At 41.2% G+C, this 22,460-nt stretch overlaps 1 protein-coding gene across 1 annotated transcript; it reads right to left on the bottom strand.

Moving 5' to 3' along the window:
* Window positions 1-919: 919 nt before the first annotated feature.
* Window positions 920-21,429, bottom strand: LOC138599286 (calcium-activated potassium channel subunit beta-4-like). Its single transcript, XM_069670864.1, has 4 exons — window positions 21,265-21,429; window positions 17,220-17,390; window positions 5,437-5,564; window positions 920-2,944 (listed from the first exon to the last, which is right to left on the bottom strand). Exons 1-4 carry the CDS (start codon window positions 21,427-21,429, stop codon window positions 2,617-2,619), a joined length of 792 nt encoding a protein of 263 aa, XP_069526965.1. The 3' UTR covers window positions 920-2,616.
* Window positions 21,430-22,460: the final 1,031 nt, after the last annotated feature.

Genomic DNA, 22,460 nt, shown 5'->3' with positions numbered 1-22,460 from the left:
CAAACAGCAACATTCAAGTTTACCACGAAACATGGTGATGAAACGTTTTCCACCAGCTGAACCTGAGGAGGAAAAGATGTATTTACAACAACAGTCAGTTCACAGAGAACAGAAGCAGACTCAAGTTTGGCTGCTTCGCTTCTCATTTGGCAGCGACACCGCTCGGCCTTGTGGCTGTTGCGAGGCAACATGAAGGTAATTTTTAGACTGTTGGAATGATGGTGGTGGAAATTTGGAGACGACACTCGAAGATCAAAAACTCCCTCTGATACAAGATGAATCATGTTTTATTTCTACCGAGGAGGGAAGGTGATTTAATCTGAGAAAGATATCGTTGTTTAATAATGAAAAAATAAAGAAAATTTCGCCTGATTCTTGGTCAAACTCCATGAGCTCATCACTTCCTGTTTCATTATCTAAACGACAGTGAAGGATGATCTCTAAATGCCACCATCCAATCTGTAACTACTGTTTACAGTGACTTTTCATACTACCAGTAGACATATGGAGTGTGAGAGTATAAATGAGGTCGAAACAAATCCTACTTTATTCGCATGGTCTAGATTTTGTCCTCATTACTGCTGAAGGCAAAGTTTGAAAAGCCTCGGGGCCTCGGCCATGTGTTGTTTATCTCTCAGCTGTCATGTCCTCTTCCCCCGAGTCCCTCTTTCAGTTTGACTCTGCCAATTCTACATAAACCACAGACTGTATAAAAAGATGGCCGACATGACAGCTCCCTAAAAGTGGAGCCAAACCCTCTCTGTCGCCCCCTGCTGACTGGTTGCAGTATAGCTCATAAAGCCCGCCTCCTCCATGTTAACAGATGGGACATGAGTCAAACTATAAAATCAAAATACACGTCAAAGACATTTTTCTCAAACATGGTTTCTGTCATTATAGTTAGTTCTTATCCTGCTGATTTATGTCCAAGTGTTCATTTTTATCACAAGTTTACTTTTAATTAGTTATTTGATGCTATAAAAAGGGGGTGTGGCCTCATGACTGACAGCTCTGTGGACAAATGGGGCTCCTGCAGCGTTCTGTTCCCGTGTAGCAGAGTAGAGGAGTCAAAATACTTGGAATAAACTGCGGTTCGTTTTGGTATCACTATAGAAGTATTCTTCCATGTGCTCTCGGGTTAGCCTCCGTCATGGCGTCCTGCGGTTTGTTCCTGCTGCCTGCAAACAGCTTCACGGTTCAAAGAGCTCCTCATCATTAAGCAGGAGGCCGTTTGGGGACCCAGAAGCAACAGGAGCCACTAATGGGCCCTCTGATGACTCGCAGGTCTGTTTGAATACATTAATAAATGATTAAGTTTAATTATTGATTATATATTTTTTCCTCCAATCAGATTAATCTTTGCTGGCTCTATTTTATACATCAAATCTTTCTGCATTTTAAACATATCGTCGTTGTTTATGTAAAAACTGGAAAGTAAATTTACCAAATTACTGTTTCTTCCAATTGTGGGATCAGCTCTTATTTTTCTGTGCTTCATTTCAGAGGGAAATATCACCTATTAATAATGTTTATCAGTTTTTCCATTTTTCCATTTGTTTATTTTTTACACTTAAGTGATGACGGTTTTTGCAGCACGCCTACATTTTGACTTTTCCTTCAACTTTCAATTCTTTTGTGCATTGAGCCGGTTATATTTGTATTTAAGCTTCTTCTAAAGTTAAAATCAGGATTTATCTGATTACTTTTAAACCAATGTTTAGACATAAACAGTCAAACATAAATGCTTCTGGTCTTTAACTGAAGCAGGACATTGAATGTTGGATACATGTGGCGGTGAACTTTTAGATGGTTGTATCAGGATCTTTACTTGAATAAAGATATTTCTTCTAACACTAGCGATTGTGGAAATGAAGGTAAGAAACACGACCAAATGAATCTAAGAAATAAAGGACACGACTGTAAACACTGGGGGACAGAGAGGAAGGAACGACAGCAGAGATCACAGATAAAAACATTGACATTAGATAACGACACGAGAGAAGAGCGTCGGATTAAGAAGAAACCATGCTGGAGAATAATCATGAAATGTTTTTGGATGGATGGATGGATGTGACTTTTTAAAACTCAAACAGGCCTGAATTAGCACGATATTAGACATTAGCCATTCATCTTCGATTACGTAACCCAACCCTAAGAATCACACTTCATGTGTCAGAAAGGAACAGCCTGGAGAAGTGTCCGCACTTTGGCTCTTTGATTAACAGTTATGGCTACTGGGTCTTGGAGGGAGAAACTACATTAATAGAAGAGCTACAGTTAAGAGCAGCTGAAATCCACAGACCATCCATAAATTTCCTGACCCATAATTCTTTGCACCATCCTTTCATAACGTCTCAGGCAGATTAAAACCAGGAGATCCAACATCCAGGAGCCGCTTTAAATCCAGTTTGTCGCGTTAAATCAGAGGAAATGTTTCTGCTGAAATCTGCAGACAACACAGTGGATTTCCCATCATCCTCTCTTCGTGTTTTCTCCTGGTTTCAAAATCTCCGATCAATCAAACCACAACAGGTTGTTGGTGGCGTCCACGGCCTGTGATTTGCCCACCAGCTTTTCAGCTTCCAAAAGGACTGAAAAACAACTTCCTGTTTCGTCTTAATGTTCTCGATCTCTGCGTCGCACCGGCACTGCAAACAGCGGCAGGGTCCTTGTTGGCGACGACGACTCGGGCTCGGGGTCAGAGTTCGTCGCCAGAAGGTCTTCGGCCTTCATGCCTTGGCGCTCTGAGGGCAGAGAAAGGTCCTGGCACACCTCGTAAGAGCATTTCCTCTTCTGCAGAGCCTCCGCTCGCACGGCTAGGGAGCGTGCGCACACCGTCAGGAGCACAATGAGCGTGCCCAGAAGAAGAGACACCATCGGCCAGAGGACGCAGTGCAGCAGGACGCTGGTGTCATGAGAGCGGCGCCACAACACGTCGTCTGGTCTGAAATCACAAGAAGAAGAATTACAAGCAGAATTTCAGTTTCATCTTCATCCGTCCGTCTGCGATGATGTTTTTTTTTTTTTCCTCAATTCTGATCAGAATAACAACAAAGCAGAGAACACATGTAACACAAGGAAATTAGCTTTAAGCTAACTGTGGTACAAAACATCCAAGTGCCACATTTAGCTCTATTACTGTAGGTAGTTCCTAACGAGTTAAAATCATGAACACTTAGCATAGCATTAGCATGCCTATGCCACAAGAATGTCCTATTAGAATAACCTTTATATAAGTTGTGACAGGTCTCTGTTCACTAAGCTAATTAACTCGATCCAACAACAGCTAACATGGCACAGAGCTAATGTTACGCTAGCGAGGCTAAGCTAAACGCAGTACAGCATTAGCTAAAAGGACAAAAGGTTATCACAGCATTAATGTGGCTAAGCTATCTGTAACCCAGAATCAGAAAGAAGAAGGAAGAAGAGCTTTACATTAGCATGGCTAATGTACTTGTACTCTTAACTCTGCTAATGTAGCACAAAGCTAAAGTAACATAATCATGCAAAGCTATCTGAAAAACAACATCAGTTCATGTATTGTGAGTGGAGCTAATCTATAAGAGCTAACGGGATACAAAGTTAGCATTAGCAGGGCTAGGTTACTTGTTATCTAAACTCAGCTAATGCAGCACAAAGCTAACACACCATTAGCAAGCTTAAACACTAGCTATCCAAGCACAAAGCTAACAAAATATAAGTGGAGCTAATCAGCTGACAATACAACAATCTCTAACAGGTGAAAGATAGCATGAGCAGAGCGAAGCTAACGACATATTAGCGAATTAAAAAGCTAAAATGACTCGTTCTATAACATGCTGGAAATGCTATATTAGCTAACAGGGGTAACCGCTATTAGGGTTACTCGCAATCTTGATAATTATGAATAAGAAGTTTATAAAATAACTTAAAGCTTTAAAAGGACATGAAGAGTTCCACAACAGCTAGCTTAGCCACAGTATAAACTATTCAATTTAGGATAAATTAGCTGATTACATCATATTTAGGGCAGCTGCTGAGCTCATGTGTCCAATGAAAAGGTTAAACAGTATAAGGTAAGGTCATGTTATACCTAAACTAAAGCTACAGGTTACATTTGAAGGGTTATAACCTTTAAAATAACACCTGTCTTGCAGTGACTGAAAAACCTTTTGAGTGCTCCAGTTCTTTTCCTCTAAACAAAATACAAAAGCTCATCTGTAGCATCGCAGAGCTCCCACTGGGCCCTCATTTATGAAGCAGAGTTTCCTCATTCTGATCCCTCAGCTGCAGAGATAAAAATAAAACCAGCCAAGGTCGCAGGTAAGCATCGTCTGTGAATAACAGGCGGATTAAGCTGACACGCTAAAGGAGTTTTTCTGTCACAGCGTAAATAAAGGAGGCTGTTTTTTCTGACATAACCTGAATAAAAGAGAAAGCTTTCACCTTTACAGCAAGAGGAGGCTGTTTGATTAAAATTAGGAGCTTCATCTAAATTTGATCCATGATCTAAAAGTGCCCAGTGTGATGAGCTGTTAGCTCGGATCAGTACCAGGATTTCTCTAATGGACACCAACTACCGGCGTTCTGTTTCAGCTGTGGAGCGCCTGTCCATCTGTCTCCGCTGAGTGGCAGTTTCACTGTATCTAACAAGTCACACGTGGGCTGAGATCTGTCTTACTACAGCGCTATGAAGCCAAAATAAACAGATGTTCAAAATCAGCTTTATTGGGCAGGTATGTACACATACAAGGAGCGCTTTAATGACAATAAACAGGTTGAAAGGAGGCTGAAATAACTACATGTGTAAGAAGCGTAAACTCATGCTTTGTAAGGTTTGTCTGCAAGACGAGAAGGAAACAACTCTTAAAACGCTTGTTTTTTGAATGGGGTTTGGTTTGAGCATTTCTGATGCAACATTAAGACATCAGGAAATTGTCAATTCTGATGCACTTTTGCAACAAAGCATGATGTGAATTTCTTGCTCGTGAATAAATTGATTGATACATTCATCAAATTGACTTTGTGTTTGATTATTTTACTTATTTTGGTCTGAAAACAATCTGAGAACTCGACTGTGACGTGACGGTTTATACACGGACAATAAGGTGAAAGTTCTACATCCTGGATTGTGGAGCTAAATCCTACAAATTCTGCTTCTCTACTCCGAGTTAAAAGACGATGACTTGATGCTTTTTGTGTTTGAGATATTTCTCTATAACAGTAGTTTCATAGGTCAAAGGTCACAGGCAGCAAATGGAGAGGTGGAATAGGTTCTGTCAAAAAGAACCGTCTGTAATCTTCTGCAAGACAATGATGTGTCACAGCATCACACTTCTCCTGCTCCCAATGTATCTGTATCACACCTGAAAATAGACCCACTGTAATGCGCGCACGTGAGTGTGTGTGTGTGTGTGTGTGTGTGTGTGTGTGTGTGTGTGTGTGAGCGTGTCTCACCTCCTTTGCTGGTTGAAGAAGCAGGTGAAGGACTGACTGCTGACCTCTTTGGTGAAGTAATCTTCCCACCACAGGACGCTGTCTTTGTTCTTCTGGTTGTCTCTCTCACAGGGAGGAACGTACGAACACTGAGGGGCAGAAAACACATTAATATACATCAAATATATAAATCAATATATCGACACTAACGTCTCTGACAACATAAGATCAGCTCTGTGCCACATTAGCTGAGATAAGGTCCTTCCTCCAGGAAGCTGTGATTCAGACAATTCACACAAATTCAGCCAATCTCTGCAACTTTTCCAATCAACCCATAACCCCCACGAGAGTCGACGTGTACGTCACCAAATATTGATCTTCAGAGGTCTGCAGTGCTGTTTAAACATGAGAGAGTATTGTTTACTGTGCCTTTAATATCTGTGAACGCTGCATGCTAGAGACAGACAGCTGATCGTCTCTCTCTCCTGAGCTCCCTGATCCTCACACTGCAGAGTCTAAAGAGTGAGTCCATGATAACACATCCGACACTCCATGTCTTCTTGTGATTATTTATCATGTTGAAAACTATTAGATGTTCAATTGTCCACCAGCCAGAGGCTCTGTTACAAATGTGCAACTTTTTCATCGCGATTTTTAAAAGATATCGGCAGTGAAATCAGGAATTTTAGGCTGCAACAATCCCAGAAAAACCTGCAAAATCCTGGAGGGACTGAGTGTTATAAAGAGCGTGCATTTTAATTTGTTAATAAGACACCAAGAAGCCAAAACAGGAAGTGTTTCTGTGTTTTAGCTCCTGACTGTTTCTCCTTCAGGGCCTTTCCTCTGTAACAAATTTGAGTTCTTATTGTCTCGTCTTCTCATTCTGATTCTGAATATTTCTCTTTGTGTTGAGCTGAAAACCAGTTTATTTTTTGCCACCTCCCCCTCCACCCCCGTCTGTGCACCAATCACACCATCATCATAGCAACCGGTTGATCCACAGTCAGCAGCCCGGCACCAATCAGCCTCCTGCCTCCAGAATCTGTGTGTGAGTTTATGTTTAGAGGCTGACACTGAAGACCCCCTCTGAGCCAATCAGGATCAAACTCGTCACCTTGTTTTGACCTTATTACAGCGCCCCCTGCTGGGAGATCAGTCAGCTTTAGAGAGATGAAACAAATCCTCCTCTTCTGTCTAAATCAGACCAACCTGGGACGAATTAATCAGAAGTCCTGTTAAAAAATCTGTTTCATATACGAGTAAACGTAGCTGCAGCGAGAGCAGCTGTGTGGGAGGAAGTAATCTGATCCTAAAGTACATCACACTGGTACAAGTAGTATTCAAGGACAAACACTGTCCCAGTGTTCTCCTGCTGTATACTCCATCATCAGATCATCATGATTCATGCACTCCTGCTGGAGTTTGTTGCAGTGAAGCAACTTCTCTGCTTCAAGTCACCCCTCAGCATCTACCTGTTTCAGTGCACTGCTTATTGCCTGTGTTTTAGCTCCCTTTAAGGGCTATTTACAGGACCCTTTAGCATCTGTTTTAAGGTACCACCTAGCTTTTGTCTTTAGATGTTTCTAGTATCAAGCGTCTTTATAACGGGACAGTTTAGCATTTTGAACCTGCATCCTATAAACTGCTGCGACCAGTTTAAAATGCAGAGAGAGGTATTTTATTGTGTTGATGTATTTTACCCAGACAATGTCGCTGTAATCTAGCTAAAGCTTCATCACAAACATGCAGCGTTGTGATCGCCAGTGCAGCCGCCATCCTCGCAACAATCAACAGCTGCGTCCCAATCCAGCGGCTGCAGCCTTCAAAGGAGGTGGTCCACGGAGGATCGTAGCCTGCGTAGACGCTGAAGCCGAACGGAAATGAGACGTTCTGGTCTACGGAGGATTCTGATTGCGTCACCAGCTGTTCCCGCCCTTACCCTTGCGTCACCAAACGCCGCTCCTGTCGCCTAGCAACAGGTAGCTAGCTAGCATAACTAACGTTGTTTGCCCATTTAGTTTAATTTCCGCGGCATGAATCTCAGGATGGATCCTTCACGGCCCGAGAAACGGAGGACGCATTTGTCGGCCGTATCTGAAGGAGCCTTCGAATCGGGGCAGCCTTCGGCGCGCTTCTGTGACACAGTCGGCCTTCGAAGGCTGCAGCTCCTGGACTGGGACACAGCTAACGTTACCGTAAGCCGGATTGGCAGGATTGCAAACTCGACCTGGTAAAAACAGATGATTATAATCTGTGATTGTTTGAAATGAGTTCCAAATGAAATACATTTAAATAGTGTTGAAATGACTTATATACACGTCTTTATGAATAAACAGACTGTGACTTATATTACGTCTGTTTTCTGCCTTTCTAACACGTGGTTTAACGTCTACTTTCAGCCTGGTTTTACATGAAGAATACAGGTGTAACACAGCTGCAGGTGTCTCCATTCATAGACGTGTGTTTCTTCTCTCCGTCAGGGTCTCAGTGATGAATGTGGCGCTCTCGGTGCATCGTTTGTTTCCACTCAGCTGTAAACGATGATGTTATGAGATCATCAGATCATCTTCTGTCTGACTGAACCCCATCGAGGAGAGAGAGAGAGGAGAGAGAGAGAGAGAGAGAGAGAGAGAGAGAGGGGGAGAGAGAGAGAAGAGACAGGGAGAGAGAGAGAGGGAGAGAGAGAGAGGGAGAGAGAGAGAGGAGAGAGAAAGAGGAGAGAGAGAGAGACCATCACTTCCTCTCTCTCTCCTCTCTCCCTCTCACCCATCCCCACTGTCTCTGTCTTCTCCCTCTCCTCCTCTCTTTCCTTTCTTGCTCTCTCTTTCCCCCTACTATCTCTTTCTTACTCTCCCTTGCCTCACAATCTCTCCCTTCTCTCTCTCTCCCTGTCTCTCGCTCCCTCTCTCTCTCTCTCTCTCCCTTTTCTCACTATCCCTCCTCTATCTCTCCCTCCTCTCTTTGTCACTCTCTCCCTCTCTCTCTCTCCTCTCTCTCGCTCCCTCTTTCTCTTTCTCTCTCTCCCCCTCTCTTGCTCAGCTAAGCAGCCATTCATCCCTCCACACCATTCATCAACCGGCCAATCACACACGCCTCGCCCTGTGACATCACAAGTGGGTCGCCCCGGTCGTCGGATGATTGCGGTTGCTATGCCAACAAGCTGAGGTTACAATTACGTGTGTGTGTGTGTGTGTGTTTGTGTGTGTGTTGTCTTTAATAAGTGTCCTAAATGAGATCGATGTTGACATGTGGAGGGTTTCAGTCGGAGCACATTTGAATTCTCCTCTCAGGTGTTTCTGTCACTTCAGGTGTTTGATATTCAGAGCAGGGACACACTGATGCATTCTGGGTGATTTGAGGATCTGATTTCACATGTTTTCATTCCTGTTGTATTTATTTATCATCTGTTTGCTTGAGGTGTTTTCAGGTGTTTTCTTTTAGTCATTGTCGGTCTGAAGCAGATATTCACGCTGATGGAAAGTTCACTGACTGTAGTGTTGGTGTTAGTTACGTCTCCTCTCGTCTGCTCTGCTACTCGGGAACAGAACGCAGCTTTTTAGCATTAAGAGGACTAAAACTGTCTTTTGGATGTGACCTCAGGGTTGACCTCAGGGTCTGATGCACCTGTCAGTTTGGTTGAGTAAATATCGTCCAAACTTTCATAACTTTTCTAGATCAAGTTTCTTTCCTACAAATAAACTCCAACAAAACACACAGAAACAATTTACTGTGAGAGCATCAATCACGTCCTGACAGGCCGACGGCACAAACACACCCCGCCCTGATGGATCAGTGAAGAGAGAAATGAAGACGTGACCTTTGACCTGCTGAGGTTCGGGAACCAGCAGACTGAGGAAGACGACACTGATGTCCTTTCTCCCTAAAAGACTCCCTGAAATATGTTTACCTTTTATGTGACTACTTACAGGGATAGTTGGTGAACTGCTGAAGCCGACAAGCTAACACGCTAACACGCTACATGGCTAAGAACATGCTCAGCTTGCAAACATCAGCGAAATACTCTTAATATGTAATATATTTACTGTATTTATCATGAAGTGACCTTGATATGTCAACAGAGATTAAGGAAGCATGCAAAGTTGAATTACTGGTTTCTCCGACAACAATGCAGCAGCCAGTTTGCTCGGGGGGGACGCCCGCCCACTGCCCATTTCGTCACCACGGGTTGCCAGATATGAAACAAATTGGCGCACAGGACTCGTTGCTTGTCATTGTCAAAGCGCTAGATTCAAAGTCCTCAACCTGGCAACCTGCATGAGCTTTGTGTTGTACAAGAAGGTAGCTCTGTTTGTGTGGGTGGTGGAGCAAGTGAGTGAGAGAGACAGGAAGTGAGTGTGTGCGCATGAGTTACGAGAGTGAACGGGACCAAAGCGGAGAGTGTTATCAGTAACTGAGAACAACGAACGACTGCACTGTCAGGCCGTGTGTGATAAAGCCACACACTCCTCAAGACTGAAGCCCGCTCCCGTGTCTCACTTCCTGCTCACTGCTGTGTTTGTGAAGTGACGTGAGACATGCAACATGCTAACACTAGCTTAGTTGCTAAAGGGTTAAAAAGATTCACACAGGTTAGAGTGCAAGCTAGCTTGTTCGCTAACATATATTTATTCATTCATCTGTTCGCGTGTGTGTTTCTGTCTGACTCTGCACACGGCTAAACAGATGAACATGAGGGAACATCTACCTGTCTGTCTGTGCACATGTCTGTGCACCTGTCTGTCTCTCTGCCTCTGGAGGTAGGACTAACAGGATGGTGATGAATCTGCAGGTCAGTGTGTGCTAACATGAGCAGGTGTGTTTGTGTCCTACAGCCTGACCTACAGGGCCTCTACACTAAAAACAAAACCAAGCATGACAATGTGAACAAACATGTTTCTATCAGTAAGAGGGCGTTCATGAGGAAATTAAAGACTTAGAACAGGACGATGTGAATGATTGTTTCTGTAGGAACTATTTAAAGGGAGGGAGGGGCTTCAGCAGAGGGAGAGAGAGACTCCTGACTGGGCAGAGTGTCACTGACGCCCCCCCTGACGTCCTGGAGCTCCAGAAGCTCTGCCTCATTACGGTTAATTGGTTTAAGTTATCAGACACACACACACACACACACACACACACACACACACACACGTCGTTATTACTGATGTCAGTCCTCGGTTATTACATTAAGAGTTTTTTTCCTGTTTTCCTCTGAAGAGGCATAAATTAAAAGCTCTTTCTGACCTCTGCAGCTGATTTGTTGCTGTTTTTTACACTCACGAGGTCCAAATGTTCGTCTGCACAGTGAGGATGTTTTAAATAATACGTTTGGTTCATTGATGGTTTTAAAATGATGTTGAAAGTTAAGGGAACGAGTGTGAGTCAGTCTGAGCAGCCTTGCCCTGTGGTTACCCGCCGCTCGTGTCATTTATATTTATAATATAATTAAGTCATAAATGAGGAAATTACTGGGCGAGTAATTGGCTGAGTGAAACCACCCACCTGCCTCCATCTCCTCCTTCCTTCCTTCCTTCCTCCCTCGCTCTATCTTCTCTTTTCAGATGCCCGAGCATCATTTTACAGAACGCACGATTTACAGCTGATTGCTCTTTAAAAGAAGGAAGACGCTCGGATTAATCTGCTTTACAGGACGGATGATTAAGATTTCTCCTCCTGCTGAACATGACAGTAAATCTGCAGGTCATGTATCAATACCTGTGGCTCAATAATCACTTTAAAACTCACTAATTCTCCTCTGGAACCTATGAGGTCACTGAAGGTTCAAAGGTTGTTTTTTGCTTTAAATTTTGTTATATTTAAGTAACATCACACTCGAGGTCGTGATGTTGGACTGAACATCATCACGGCTGTGACTCGGTCGTAGGCGCGTAGACGCAGATGATCACAGCCGTGATGATATTCAGTCCAACATCACGACCTCGAGTGTGATGTGGATTTTATACAAGCGGCAAATAGTAGTACACAGTAACATCAACAACAGATGATTTTTTATTCCACCAACTGAACTAGTTCCAGCTTAACTGAAACTGGACTGTTGTTGCCAAGCAACCCAAACATTCTCCTGCTCTCTGTGTCTACAAGTGACCACAGATCAGCTGTTTTTTATTTATTTGTTTTAATTTATTATCAACCAGCGTTTCAGAGGTACCAGGTCAGAGCACCGGGCGGAGGCGGAGATCATGTGATGTAGTTCTCTATATCACTGATGGAATGCCTCTTGTCCAATCAGATTACTCGGTCGGAACAAACTGTTGTATATAACGATTTATTTTATATTAAATACCATCATTCTTGATATTCTATCTTTTGAAGAGCGATTTCAAACTGTGTTAAACCTGTTTTTATTATTATGATTATTGTTTTGAGTATGGAAGCTCGGATAGTGTTGATATTTTGCCTAAAAGTTTTTGATCCCCTACTCAAAGCTGAGTTTCACAAAGGATTCTGGGAAATGTAGGAGGATGGTCCAACCTTTAGACACACAGAGACAAGAAACAAATCTAAATTATGGCCCTGTCACTCAAAGTCAGAGGGAGGACTGTGTGCATACACATACTGTAAGTGCAACATACAATAAGACTTTACACTGTCAAAAATAACACTTTTATCTGTTTGACAAAAATAATCAACCATGAGATTTTATATAATAAAACATTCGCTGTAAGTTTTTACAGAACCAGAGCGCCTCTTCAACTCGGCTATAAAACATTAGAGCTGTAAAATCATGGAAAGTAATCTACATCATAACCATAAGACCGCGCGTGTGTGTGTGTGTGTGTGTGTGTAAATATTACTTCCAAAGCCAAAGCAGCTTTAGTGTTGTTAAGACTTCAGCACTTATGAAATCTCACACACACACACACACACACTCACACACACGCCTCAGGATGCCGTCATGAGGTGCATGAAATAAAGCCAGAGCCGACCTGTGTGTGTGTGTGTGTTAAAGTAAAATACACACACTCACTATTCAATCCATTTCTAGTTTAATGGAGTCTGCCTGGTGGAGCTGGATACATTAGTATTGTGTGCGCGTGTGCGTCAGTGTGCGTCAGTGTGTGTGTGTGTGTGTGTGTGTGAGCAGTGAGTTATGTCTGACAGAAAGCCGGGACCGTTATGAGCTCAGAGAAATAAAGTGCAAACACACTCAGAGGGAGCACAGCAGTACTTTTCTCTGTGGATGAAATTTTATGTTTTATCTGCAGAAATAAAGGAAACAAAAACAATATTGCCTTTCAAAATAAAATGCTCGAGTACACAGTGGGAGATACGCATAGTCTAGTAGGACTTCAAAATAAAGCGATCACGTTAGCAGCAGTTTAAATTCAATGTTTGGTTTGACTTCAATATAAAGCCTTACAGTTAGCTATGATATAAATGCATCAACCATGTAGACTTTCAAAGTAAAGTAGCACCGTGAGCTTAATTCAATATATAACATCCAGCTGGACTTTCAAAATAAAGTGTTATTAATTGAGATCCTAGTTTGGGTTCAAATGAGTTCAACAGTTAAACAATGCAACTTTAAATTGAAGAGAAGTAAGCTACCAGTGATGGAGATGGACCAAAACTACCAAAATAAGAGCCTCTATTTGCCGGAACATCTTTCAGGTTCAAATGTCAGTATCAAAGATTTAAATGAGACAAAAGACAAACAGGAAACAGGTCAGTCAGGCGCTCTCTTATGTGTTTTCACACCTACTGACACACACACACACACACACACACACACACACCAAACTCTGGTGGTCCATCTATTTTTTCTCGCAGCCATTTTCTCTCCTCTTAAAATTAAATGAACTTCTGACCTCAATAAAGCAGAGAGAGCTCAGGATGTGTGTGTTACTGTGTGTGTGTTACAGTGTGTGTGTTACTGTGTGTGTTACTGTGTGTGTGTTACAGTGTGTGTGTTACTGTGTGTGTGTTACAGTGTGTGTTACTGTGTGTGTGTTACAGTGTGTGTCCTTCACAACAACATTTTATCAAAGACACATTTCAGTGTCTCTCGTCTGCTCAGATCCCAAAAGATACATTTGGGTAAAAAGCCGTTTATTAAAAGACATTTTAATCATAATTTCACGCAGGAAGTTCACTGCTTTGATTTTTATTTTAAAATATCGCACAATTCAAATTCATACCAACAGTTTATTAAACAGCTCAGATCATAAGAAGGCTCGGTTGTTTTTTTATTAATATTTTTATCAAACCTTTTAAATTTATGTTTTGTTTCTTTTTAATTTGTATATATTTATTTATTTTATTTTATTTTAATATTTTTTTCTTTATTGCATATTATTCATAATTATTACTATTTTTTACTTTATAGTTCTTTAATTTATATTTATACATATTTAAGTTTGTAACTCACATTTTTTGTTTTTGAAATTTGGCTTTTTTGGATTAACTATTCAAATAAATCTATTTTTACATCTTTATTTAATTTTAGTTTAATTAATCAATTAATTAAGTTCACTTATTATTTAATTTTTATTTATTTTACATTTTTTATTTTTATTGCTATTTTTCTTCTTTTTAAAAAAAAATATTTTTATTATTTTTAACACAACTTAATCTGCATGAGATCAGAAAAGTCAGTTTAATTGATTATTGTAACGTTTTCCTTTGTTTTCTCCTGTAAAGACATTTTTCTAACCTGGTTGTTTTTTGTTATAACTTTATTAGCAAAGTGTTCTTGACATGGACAGAATGGAGGACAAGACTACCAAAATAAAAGCCTAATATTAACAAACAGGAATTATCCTTTAACATGAGCACATATAAACCAATGGAGTGCGTGTGCGTGCGTGTGTGCATGCGTGTGTGTGTGTGTGTGTGTGTGTTAATGTCATGTCAGTCATCTGGTCCACAGGCGCTCCATTAACAAATTGCCCCCTATAGACACAACGCCAATTAACTCTGACTGTGTGTCTGTCTGTTTGTCTGTCTGATTATGTTGTAGGTCAAAGGTCACAGAGCCTATAACCTTGAGTAAAAACATGTTTTCATTATTTTCATGGCGTCCATTAATCCTTCAGTATCAGTGATTTTCTCGTTTTCCATTCCTCCTTCTTTCTCTCTCTCTCTCTCTCTCGCTCTCGCTCTCTCTCTCTCTATCACTTTTTGTGTCTCTCTGTCTCTCACACTCTCTCTACCTCCCTGTCTCTCCACATCACCTCCCTTGCAGTTGCCATAGAGACTGGGCGGCATCGATGACGCGTTGTCTCTCCCCTCTATATTTACTCTGTTGCTGTAGCGACGACCCAGACGTGCACCAAAGAAGAAGAAGATTAGAGGAAGAAGACGACCCACAGATGGACAGATGGACACTGACTGTTATTTATTCTATGAGCGATGTTTTCTCGCGCTGCATGGCCAAAAGTGTGTGGACACCAACACATGTGACCTGCTAGCATTAAGCCTGCAGATAAACAGCCTCCACTCTTCTGGTTTCAGGCTTTGCACCAGGTTTTTAGCATCGTGACTGCAGAGATTATGTGTTCAAAGAAATGCATGAGGCTGTGCTGCTTCACGTACAACAGAGACAAAGAAATATAAATCCAGCTTCAGCAAAAAATAATCCATTAATTTAAACACTTAAATCTTGTATCTGCATTTATGTGAACATTTGTCGCTGCAGCTAGTTTCAACTATGCTAATGGCTCACAGGGCGTGGAGTGAGTCTGTAAAGTTTTAATAGTGCTTATAGTTTAAACTCTTCAATAAAGCCTGGCTAGCCAATCCACATTCTGAAAGCATCGCTAGCTATGATAGCCACTGTCAAAGCAAGCTAGCTTTAACTATGCTAATGACCTGCTGACCAACAGTTTGGAAAGGGTCATTTAGTCCTTGAAAGTAAAGCATAAAAAATCCTTTAACCACCACCTAACCACATACTACATTAGCTGTGTCAAAGCGAGCTAGCTTCAGCTATGCTAATGGCCGACCAAAAGAGTAGCAGTGTTTGGAGAGGGTCATTTAAACTAAAAAGCATTAAAAATTCTATAACGACCAGCTAGCCAGGCAAGATGCTAAAAACAATGCTAGCTACATTAGCCACGTCATGTTAGCTTCAACTATGCTAATGGCAGGCTAACTAACAGAGTCAAAGACACAGGGTTTACAGAGGGTCGTTGAGTCTTTAAAAGCATAAAACATTCAATAATAATGACCCACTAGCCACCAGGCTAAAAACAACGCTAGGTCAGCTTGTTGCTTTCAAAGCGGTCCTGAAGACAGCCGGCAAACTTAAGATTAATTCAGATCCAAAAAATTTTTAATAAAATGTATAAAACACAACCAGGATCTACGGATGTCTCTCTAAACGTGTAACTTTATGACTGAGCCAAAGGCGGACAAACAAAAGCACAGATGTTGTAACTCAAGTTCTCAAAGCAACATTTCTTTTACGTTCTGGTCACAGTGACGTGTCAGTAAACATCATTCATGTTAGCATGTTTAACGGGCTGGATAACAACAAGCTTTTCTCTGCTTTGTGATCTGATTTTGTTCAGCGTTCTCCTGCTCTCAAAAAAGAATCGACAGGGCGATTAAAACGTGTAAAATACTACGTTCTTCAAAAAGAACTACTTTTTGAAACGCTAAAATCTACAAACAGATCTGCACGATTCCTAAAAAGCAAAAAGCAAACCAGAAACACGGCCGCACAAACAAAAATGTAACATGCCCACATAGTTCTGGACTCATTTGTGGTTTTGCAGCAGCTGAGACTAAACACACACACATGCACTTAAACACACACACACACACACACACACACACACACACACACACACACATAAACATGCACACGGTGTCAGCTGTGATGTGTTTACTGTCAGCTGTTTGTTAATGGAGCTTTAAGTCCTTCATTCACACTCTGAGAGTCTCCATGTCGTGTTTTGTCTCATTCGATCTATTTCTGTTCTGCTCACGACTTCAGACAAAACAGTCAGACTGAAAACCTCCCGACGCTGTGCAATAAAAACATCATGAACACTACAAGACTTCCTTCTTATCTCAACATGTTTCCATTTTCATATTCTCCTGCTTTTTTGCATCTTACAGATCAAATCTGTTCTAAAACCACTGAATTAATTAATTAATTACTCAACTAGAATGAAGCTGCTTGAGGTTTTTTTCTGCCATTTTCCATTTATCCATCAACTCTACTCTGATAAGCTGCTATCTACTGTTTCCTTATCTTTACATACATGTTCCAGTTAGTTCAATCGCTTCTTTTCAGTCATTTATTACATGAAATGAAAGTAAAACAAGAAACGTTTAAATGGCTCTTTGCACAAAACAGCTAGAAGAAATGGGTTAACTAGTACAAGGTTTCTACAGGCGCATATTAGGGCCAGTGTGCAAAATAAATATTACGGATATTATGAGAGAAAACTCACATGTACTTACATTGATGAGAAATAAATTCGAGATTAATTCTGTGAGATTAAAGGCTTAAATTTGCAGGGAAATACCCACACATAAAAAAAACTTTGATAATCTTTGATAATTTAGGGTCACAAGAAAGCTTCGCCCCACAAACCAACACAACCAGAGCTACACATCATTTATGTTTTGTACGCCTGATTCGAACTGTTAACTCAGACTAAGATCCATCCTCCAGACGACAGACCGAGCTCGGCAGCAAACAGACTATTCGACGAACTAACTAAGATAACTTTTGAAACAAATAATCGTTCGTCGGTGTTGTAGTTCTTCACAGCTGCCACATTCTGCTGATACAACTTGGATGTTTAAGATGATGAATAAAAGTGTTTTGGTACCTTTGGGTTGAGGACCAGCTGCTGCTCGTCGAAGTGCAGCAGAGCGACAGAGTTTGACTCGGAGTTGTTCACGAAGATCTGCAGGCAGGGATACAGAGACGTCCCCTTACAGTCCGTACCGCACGTGAACACACACTCGAACATCTCCTCCGGACGCAGCACCGACACCACCTGCAGGACGACACGTTGAGTTCAACATGAACACATGAATTATTCTTTAATGACATATATGTTCAACCCCCTCCTTCTAACAGCAACTGTCCAACTAACATGTTAGCGCACAATATTCAGCATGCTTGCTAATATTCGCTAAGCTAATATTTGACAGTTGCTGTTAAAGGGACGGGTTAAATTATTTTCTTTAAAATGTTAGAACAAAATAATAATCAGATTTTTTCTTATCAAACTGATAATATTGGGACTGACTTGCTAACAATTCAAAAACAATTGTTTATGTTCATGCCATGGATTTGGTAAGGATGCTCACTATTTGCCTCAAACATGTTAGCTTTAGCCTCAGCCTTACATGGTAGATTTGAGCTGTTACTGTGTGTTCATAGCTTCAAAATAACTAAACTAAAACATTAGTTAGCAGGAGCTATTGATTTCAACAAATGTATAAGGCTATTGTTAGCTAACTAGCTAGCTAGCTGGCTAACGAACGTTCCCATTCCACCAGAATAACAGCCGTTAGCTTAAATCGTGTTCTGTTTGAAACAAAGGAGCCATTGTTTCAACAGTTATTATACATTTTGGTGGTTTATCCGTCAATAAGGTTAGCGATACGTTAATTTACCGTATTAGTTCATACATGTAACTATAATCTGTTATTTAGAGGTTTTAAATAAAAATAAAGAGTTATATCTGCATTGCTCGTCCCAGTCCGCTAATTAAATACGGAAAAACAGCTGCAGGTATGAAAATAAATAAATACACGCTAAATTCACAATCAATCAAAGCAGATCTGATCAAAGAGAGACATTTCTTCATCACTCAAGACGTCAGACGGCTTCTGTAAAGTCCACATATCGTGATTTATGTCGCATTAAGCTGTGGATTAGAGTGGCCTCTCCTGCTGCCACTCGAGTTCAGATGATTTAAAGTAAAAAAAAACAAAAGGCTTCCACTCTCTGTAATGCACCGACATTATTTCAGGACGATGCAATAAGCTAACAGCCGAATAAATCAAGCCGGTAAGAATTCATCATCCGCAGCAAAGGGCGAGCCAGGAGAGCCGGCTCCGAGGCCGTCTGTAATTCATGTCACGAAAACTCCCGTTAGCTTCCAAACGCTCTGCAAACTGTTTTAATAATCCACAGAGGAGAGTGATGCAGACTGAAGGAAGAAACACACTTTGTATTGACAACCAGGAAGATTCAAATAAATGATTAGATTAATAAAAAAAGGCCTGAAGCTTTTAACTTCCTGTCGATACTGAAGGTGGAGGGTTTTCTTCTTCTACTGGGGGAATTAGCTTCATGCTAAGACAGAGAATACAGTGATTTAAAAACTAAACTGTAATAATTTAACCTACAATATATGGAAGGAACTCCAGATAAAATACACTTAAGTTACAGTATATTTTAAACCTACTAAATGTATTAACTTTGCTGTTAAAGACAGAATTAACAGCTTTTAGTTCAAAGCTGTGGTGGATGTTAGCGGGGGGGTTTTCTCCTTTTACTCCAATTAAAAGGTTTAAATTAAACCGTAAGTCAATTTCAATCTCATCCACACTTGTCAATTTTCCGTTGCTGTTTTTCTGGCTCTGGTTCAGCAGAATAATGATTGGATTGGTTATTTTCCAACTGGGGAAACAGAACATCAGACCTAATGAAACGCTAAATAAAATCTAAGACGTGAGTAACTGTTCAGACGATCAGAGCTCATGTGGCAATATAGAAACCCTACATGGGATTTAAAGCACTCCCAGGCCAGATACAAAACCTGAGAGGTGCAGGTGAGGGTGCTCCTTTACATTAAATAGATGTAAAAACAATCTTATAGTAATGTTTAAAGACAAAAATATATATCAGCATATTTGGGCTGAAAATGTTTTTAAACAAGAAAGTTTGCAGCTAATCTCATCACCTTGTTTGGTTCTCATAAGAGAGACTCTCAGGTAAGCCTGACTGAATCGACCACTTCATCGTCGTTCTTTGAAACCTCCACGAAAAAGGACAACGTTGTGTCGCATTGTTGACGTTTGTTTTGGAGTGTGGAATGGGCTCATTGCTGCCCCTTGTGGCGTAAGGAGAAAAAGCCCTCCGGCCTCAAGGGGGCAGTAGTGGAGGAAAAAATACCTTTTTACTTCAGTAAAAGTAGCAATGAGTCAAAGTAGGAATACTATGTTAAAAGTAAATATCTGCATTTAAATACCATTCTTAAGTAAAAATACAAAATAATCAGCGTTGAATACACTAAGAATAAAATGTAAACCCTACAGGAGACCCTAGGGAGTCATAATCTGAAGCGTAGGGCACCGCACCAAGCCGCTTTGTTTATAGGTCATCGTCTGCTCAAAGTTTCCATCTGATATTTCTCTACGTGATTCCTCCTGTATCAAAGTGACGTTCCTCTGAGTCAGACTGAGTTTAAAAATCTGCAGTAAATAAAGTGATGACTCTTCAGATGTTGAACCAGCAGTGACGTCTGGTTTCTCTGACAGTCTGACGGGTGATTGACGGCTCGGTGTGAGCGATCCTGTCAGATTAAACACTCTGATCACTGTCTGTCACTGATACGACTGATCAGGGCAGTGTCTGTCCTCATTTATCTCTTTACTGTCTCACATGGCTGCAGGAGATTAACACAGATGATCCAGAAATAAGCAGCATTTTATAATTAATAATATAAGTATGAATATCTTAAAACTGTTTATTAAAAGCACCATATGATGATGCACTATATGAGACCAACCCACACACGTTATACACCAAAACAGAAAAATACAGCTTTTCTACATCGTGATTTTTTGACCGACTCTAACACAAAGCACTTCTAATATTTCTGCAACAACTATCAGTACAACAGAACTAATAATGGCCAGATAATGCTGATTATAATGTCCAAAGTCAGGACTATAATCAAAATAAATGTGGACACCAGTATTTGTACTTATGACAGAGTATTAGGGCCACGTTAAAGAAACAAAAATATCAGAAAAAAGTTGGGATTTTATGTGAAAAAATAAAGTCGTGATTTTACAAGAAAAAGTCGTGATTTTAGGAGACTAAAGTCGTGATTTTACGAGAATAAACTTGCGATTTTGTGAGAATTGATGAAGTTGTAATTTTACGAGAATAAATAAAGTCGTGATTTTACAAGAAAAAGTCGTGATTTTACGAGAATAAAGTTGTGATTTTACGAGAATTAATAAAGTTCTCGACTTATTTACCTCTTTATTTACGCGATAACAACACTGCACCAACATAAGGTCAGGTGATCAAAACCGACCACATGTCCTGGTCTGTAATCACAGTGACCAGCCTGTTGTTTTGAAAATTATCCAGTTATCACGAGAAAACCAGCGTTGTCATCTCGAGATAAACAAGTCGAGATCTCGAGAAAACAACCAGAAATGACTCGTTATCACTAGAAAACGGAGTAAATAAATGTATGGATGCATGTCCGCCAAGGGCTTCCGTATCAACGTATAATACCTAAATACTACTGATAATAACCTGCACAGCCTTTCAGCAACTACGAGTTTAATTTAAAGTATTAGTATCTACTGTTTATTATTCTTGATAAAAAAGAAATAAGTCAACAAATACTTATACAACTGTGATAAAAATAACTCAGATACGACACTGTAAGAAGTTACACTGCCATTAGTGATAGAGCATAAAATAACAATAAAAGTCGAGTGTTTTGCTCCTGTTCTAACTAACTGTAACTGCTTCTACTACGGGTGCAAGAAATAACTACTCGTACTACCACACAGACAAACTACCGTAATTGCTTCACTACAGTCGGTTACATGGATTCCGCTCCGGAGCTCCGGCAGCCAGCGGCGCTGCTCGGATCTCGTGGCCGCGCTCACCGTGCAGTTGGCCGGCTTGCTCTGCAGACTCTGCAGCGTCGGGCTGAGCCAGCAGAAGCCGAGGATGAAGAGGCTGAGGATCCCGCACGCGATCAGGAACAAGCCCAGCCGGATGCTCTTGTCCTCGGCCTCGGAGTACTCGTACGACACCCGGATCTTCGCCATGGCAGCCCCGCGGACACCTCCGCCGGCATGGAGAGGAGCACCGGAGGAGGAGGAGGAGGAGAGAAAGAGGAGGATGGATGGATGATGAAGGAGGTGGAGAAAGAAGAGGAGGAGGCGCTGTTTGCTGCTGCTGAGAAACTGTTGAGTTTAAACATCGGCTGCTTTCTGTCTCTAAATCTGTTTCATCTCCCTCCGGCTTCATTTATCCTCCCCCCTCCTCCCTCACTCTATTTTATACTCTACTGACTCCCTCCATCCTCTTTCTCTCCGTGTTTCTCTGTTCGTTTTAAATATCTGCTGTCAGAGGTGGAAGAAGAAGCACTCAGACTTTTCCTAAAGTAGCACAGTCTAAGTTAAAGTCCTGCAGTATTTTGTTTTACTTGTTGTGTTCGTGAGTTACTTTATTAAATCAATTTTCTCCAACTTTAAACTTAAAATGTACAGTTGAAGCTGAAACAGAACAACGACATCTGACTATAGGAGAAGCTGAAAGTCACACATCTACCTCCAAGACGGAGCAGGAGCACGTAATGACCTGAAATCTTTTGGGTTGAGGTCAAAGTTCATGAGCCTAATTTGAGTGTTGAGGCCTCACTCTGATCATATTTTACAGATGACTAAACTCTTGGTGATGTTGGAGTTTACTGATGGACGGATTGTTCACTTGTTGCTGTTAGCTAGTTAGCTAGTTAGCTTAAGCCCTTTTCACACATGCACTCCTGTCAGTTTCCAGAAAATGTAAAGACAGTCTGCCCCTGAAATGTGCCAGAGTTCCCCTTTCACACATGTCCCCTCACAGCGGGCGAGGCGGGGTCATGACGTGAAAAAAAAACACGTTGCTGTTCCTACGACTGCTGAACATTTTCAGCTCGGCCCTCACAGCCAGAAGCTCCTGAAGCTCTTCATCGCTCCAGTCTGCAGACATCTTTGCTGTCGTCTTGCAATCATCCTGTTCTGTGTCGCTCTTCACACCGGTCACATGATACAAACGTCATCACTGCCCGCTCGCGGTGAATGTTTCTGACTATCAC

The sequence above is a fragment of the Semicossyphus pulcher genome, unplaced genomic scaffold, assembly GCF_022749685.1.
Source record: "Semicossyphus pulcher isolate SPU_LCO1_2020_fin unplaced genomic scaffold, fSemPul1.0.p SCAF_20, whole genome shotgun sequence".
Classification (NCBI taxonomy): domain Eukaryota; kingdom Metazoa; phylum Chordata; class Actinopteri; order Labriformes; family Labridae; genus Semicossyphus; species Semicossyphus pulcher.
This window is presented reverse-complemented; position numbering and strand designations above follow the sequence as displayed.

What these genes read in the sequence shown, in the direction of transcription:
- LOC138599286 (XM_069670864.1), bottom strand. Translation starts at nt 21,429, where the DNA reads ATGGCGAAGATCCGGGTGTCGTACGAGTACTCCGAGGCCGAGGACAAG. An exon ending in AGCTGGTCCTCAACCCAAAG is followed by an intron (nt 5,565 to 17,219) that starts GTACCAAAACAC and finishes TCTGCCCCTCAG; the next exon opens with TGTTCGTACGTTCCTCCCTG. An exon ending in TTCTTCAACCAGCAAAGGAG is followed by an intron (nt 2,945 to 5,436) that starts GTGAGACACGCT and finishes TTGTGATTTCAG; the next exon opens with ACCAGACGACGTGTTGTGGC.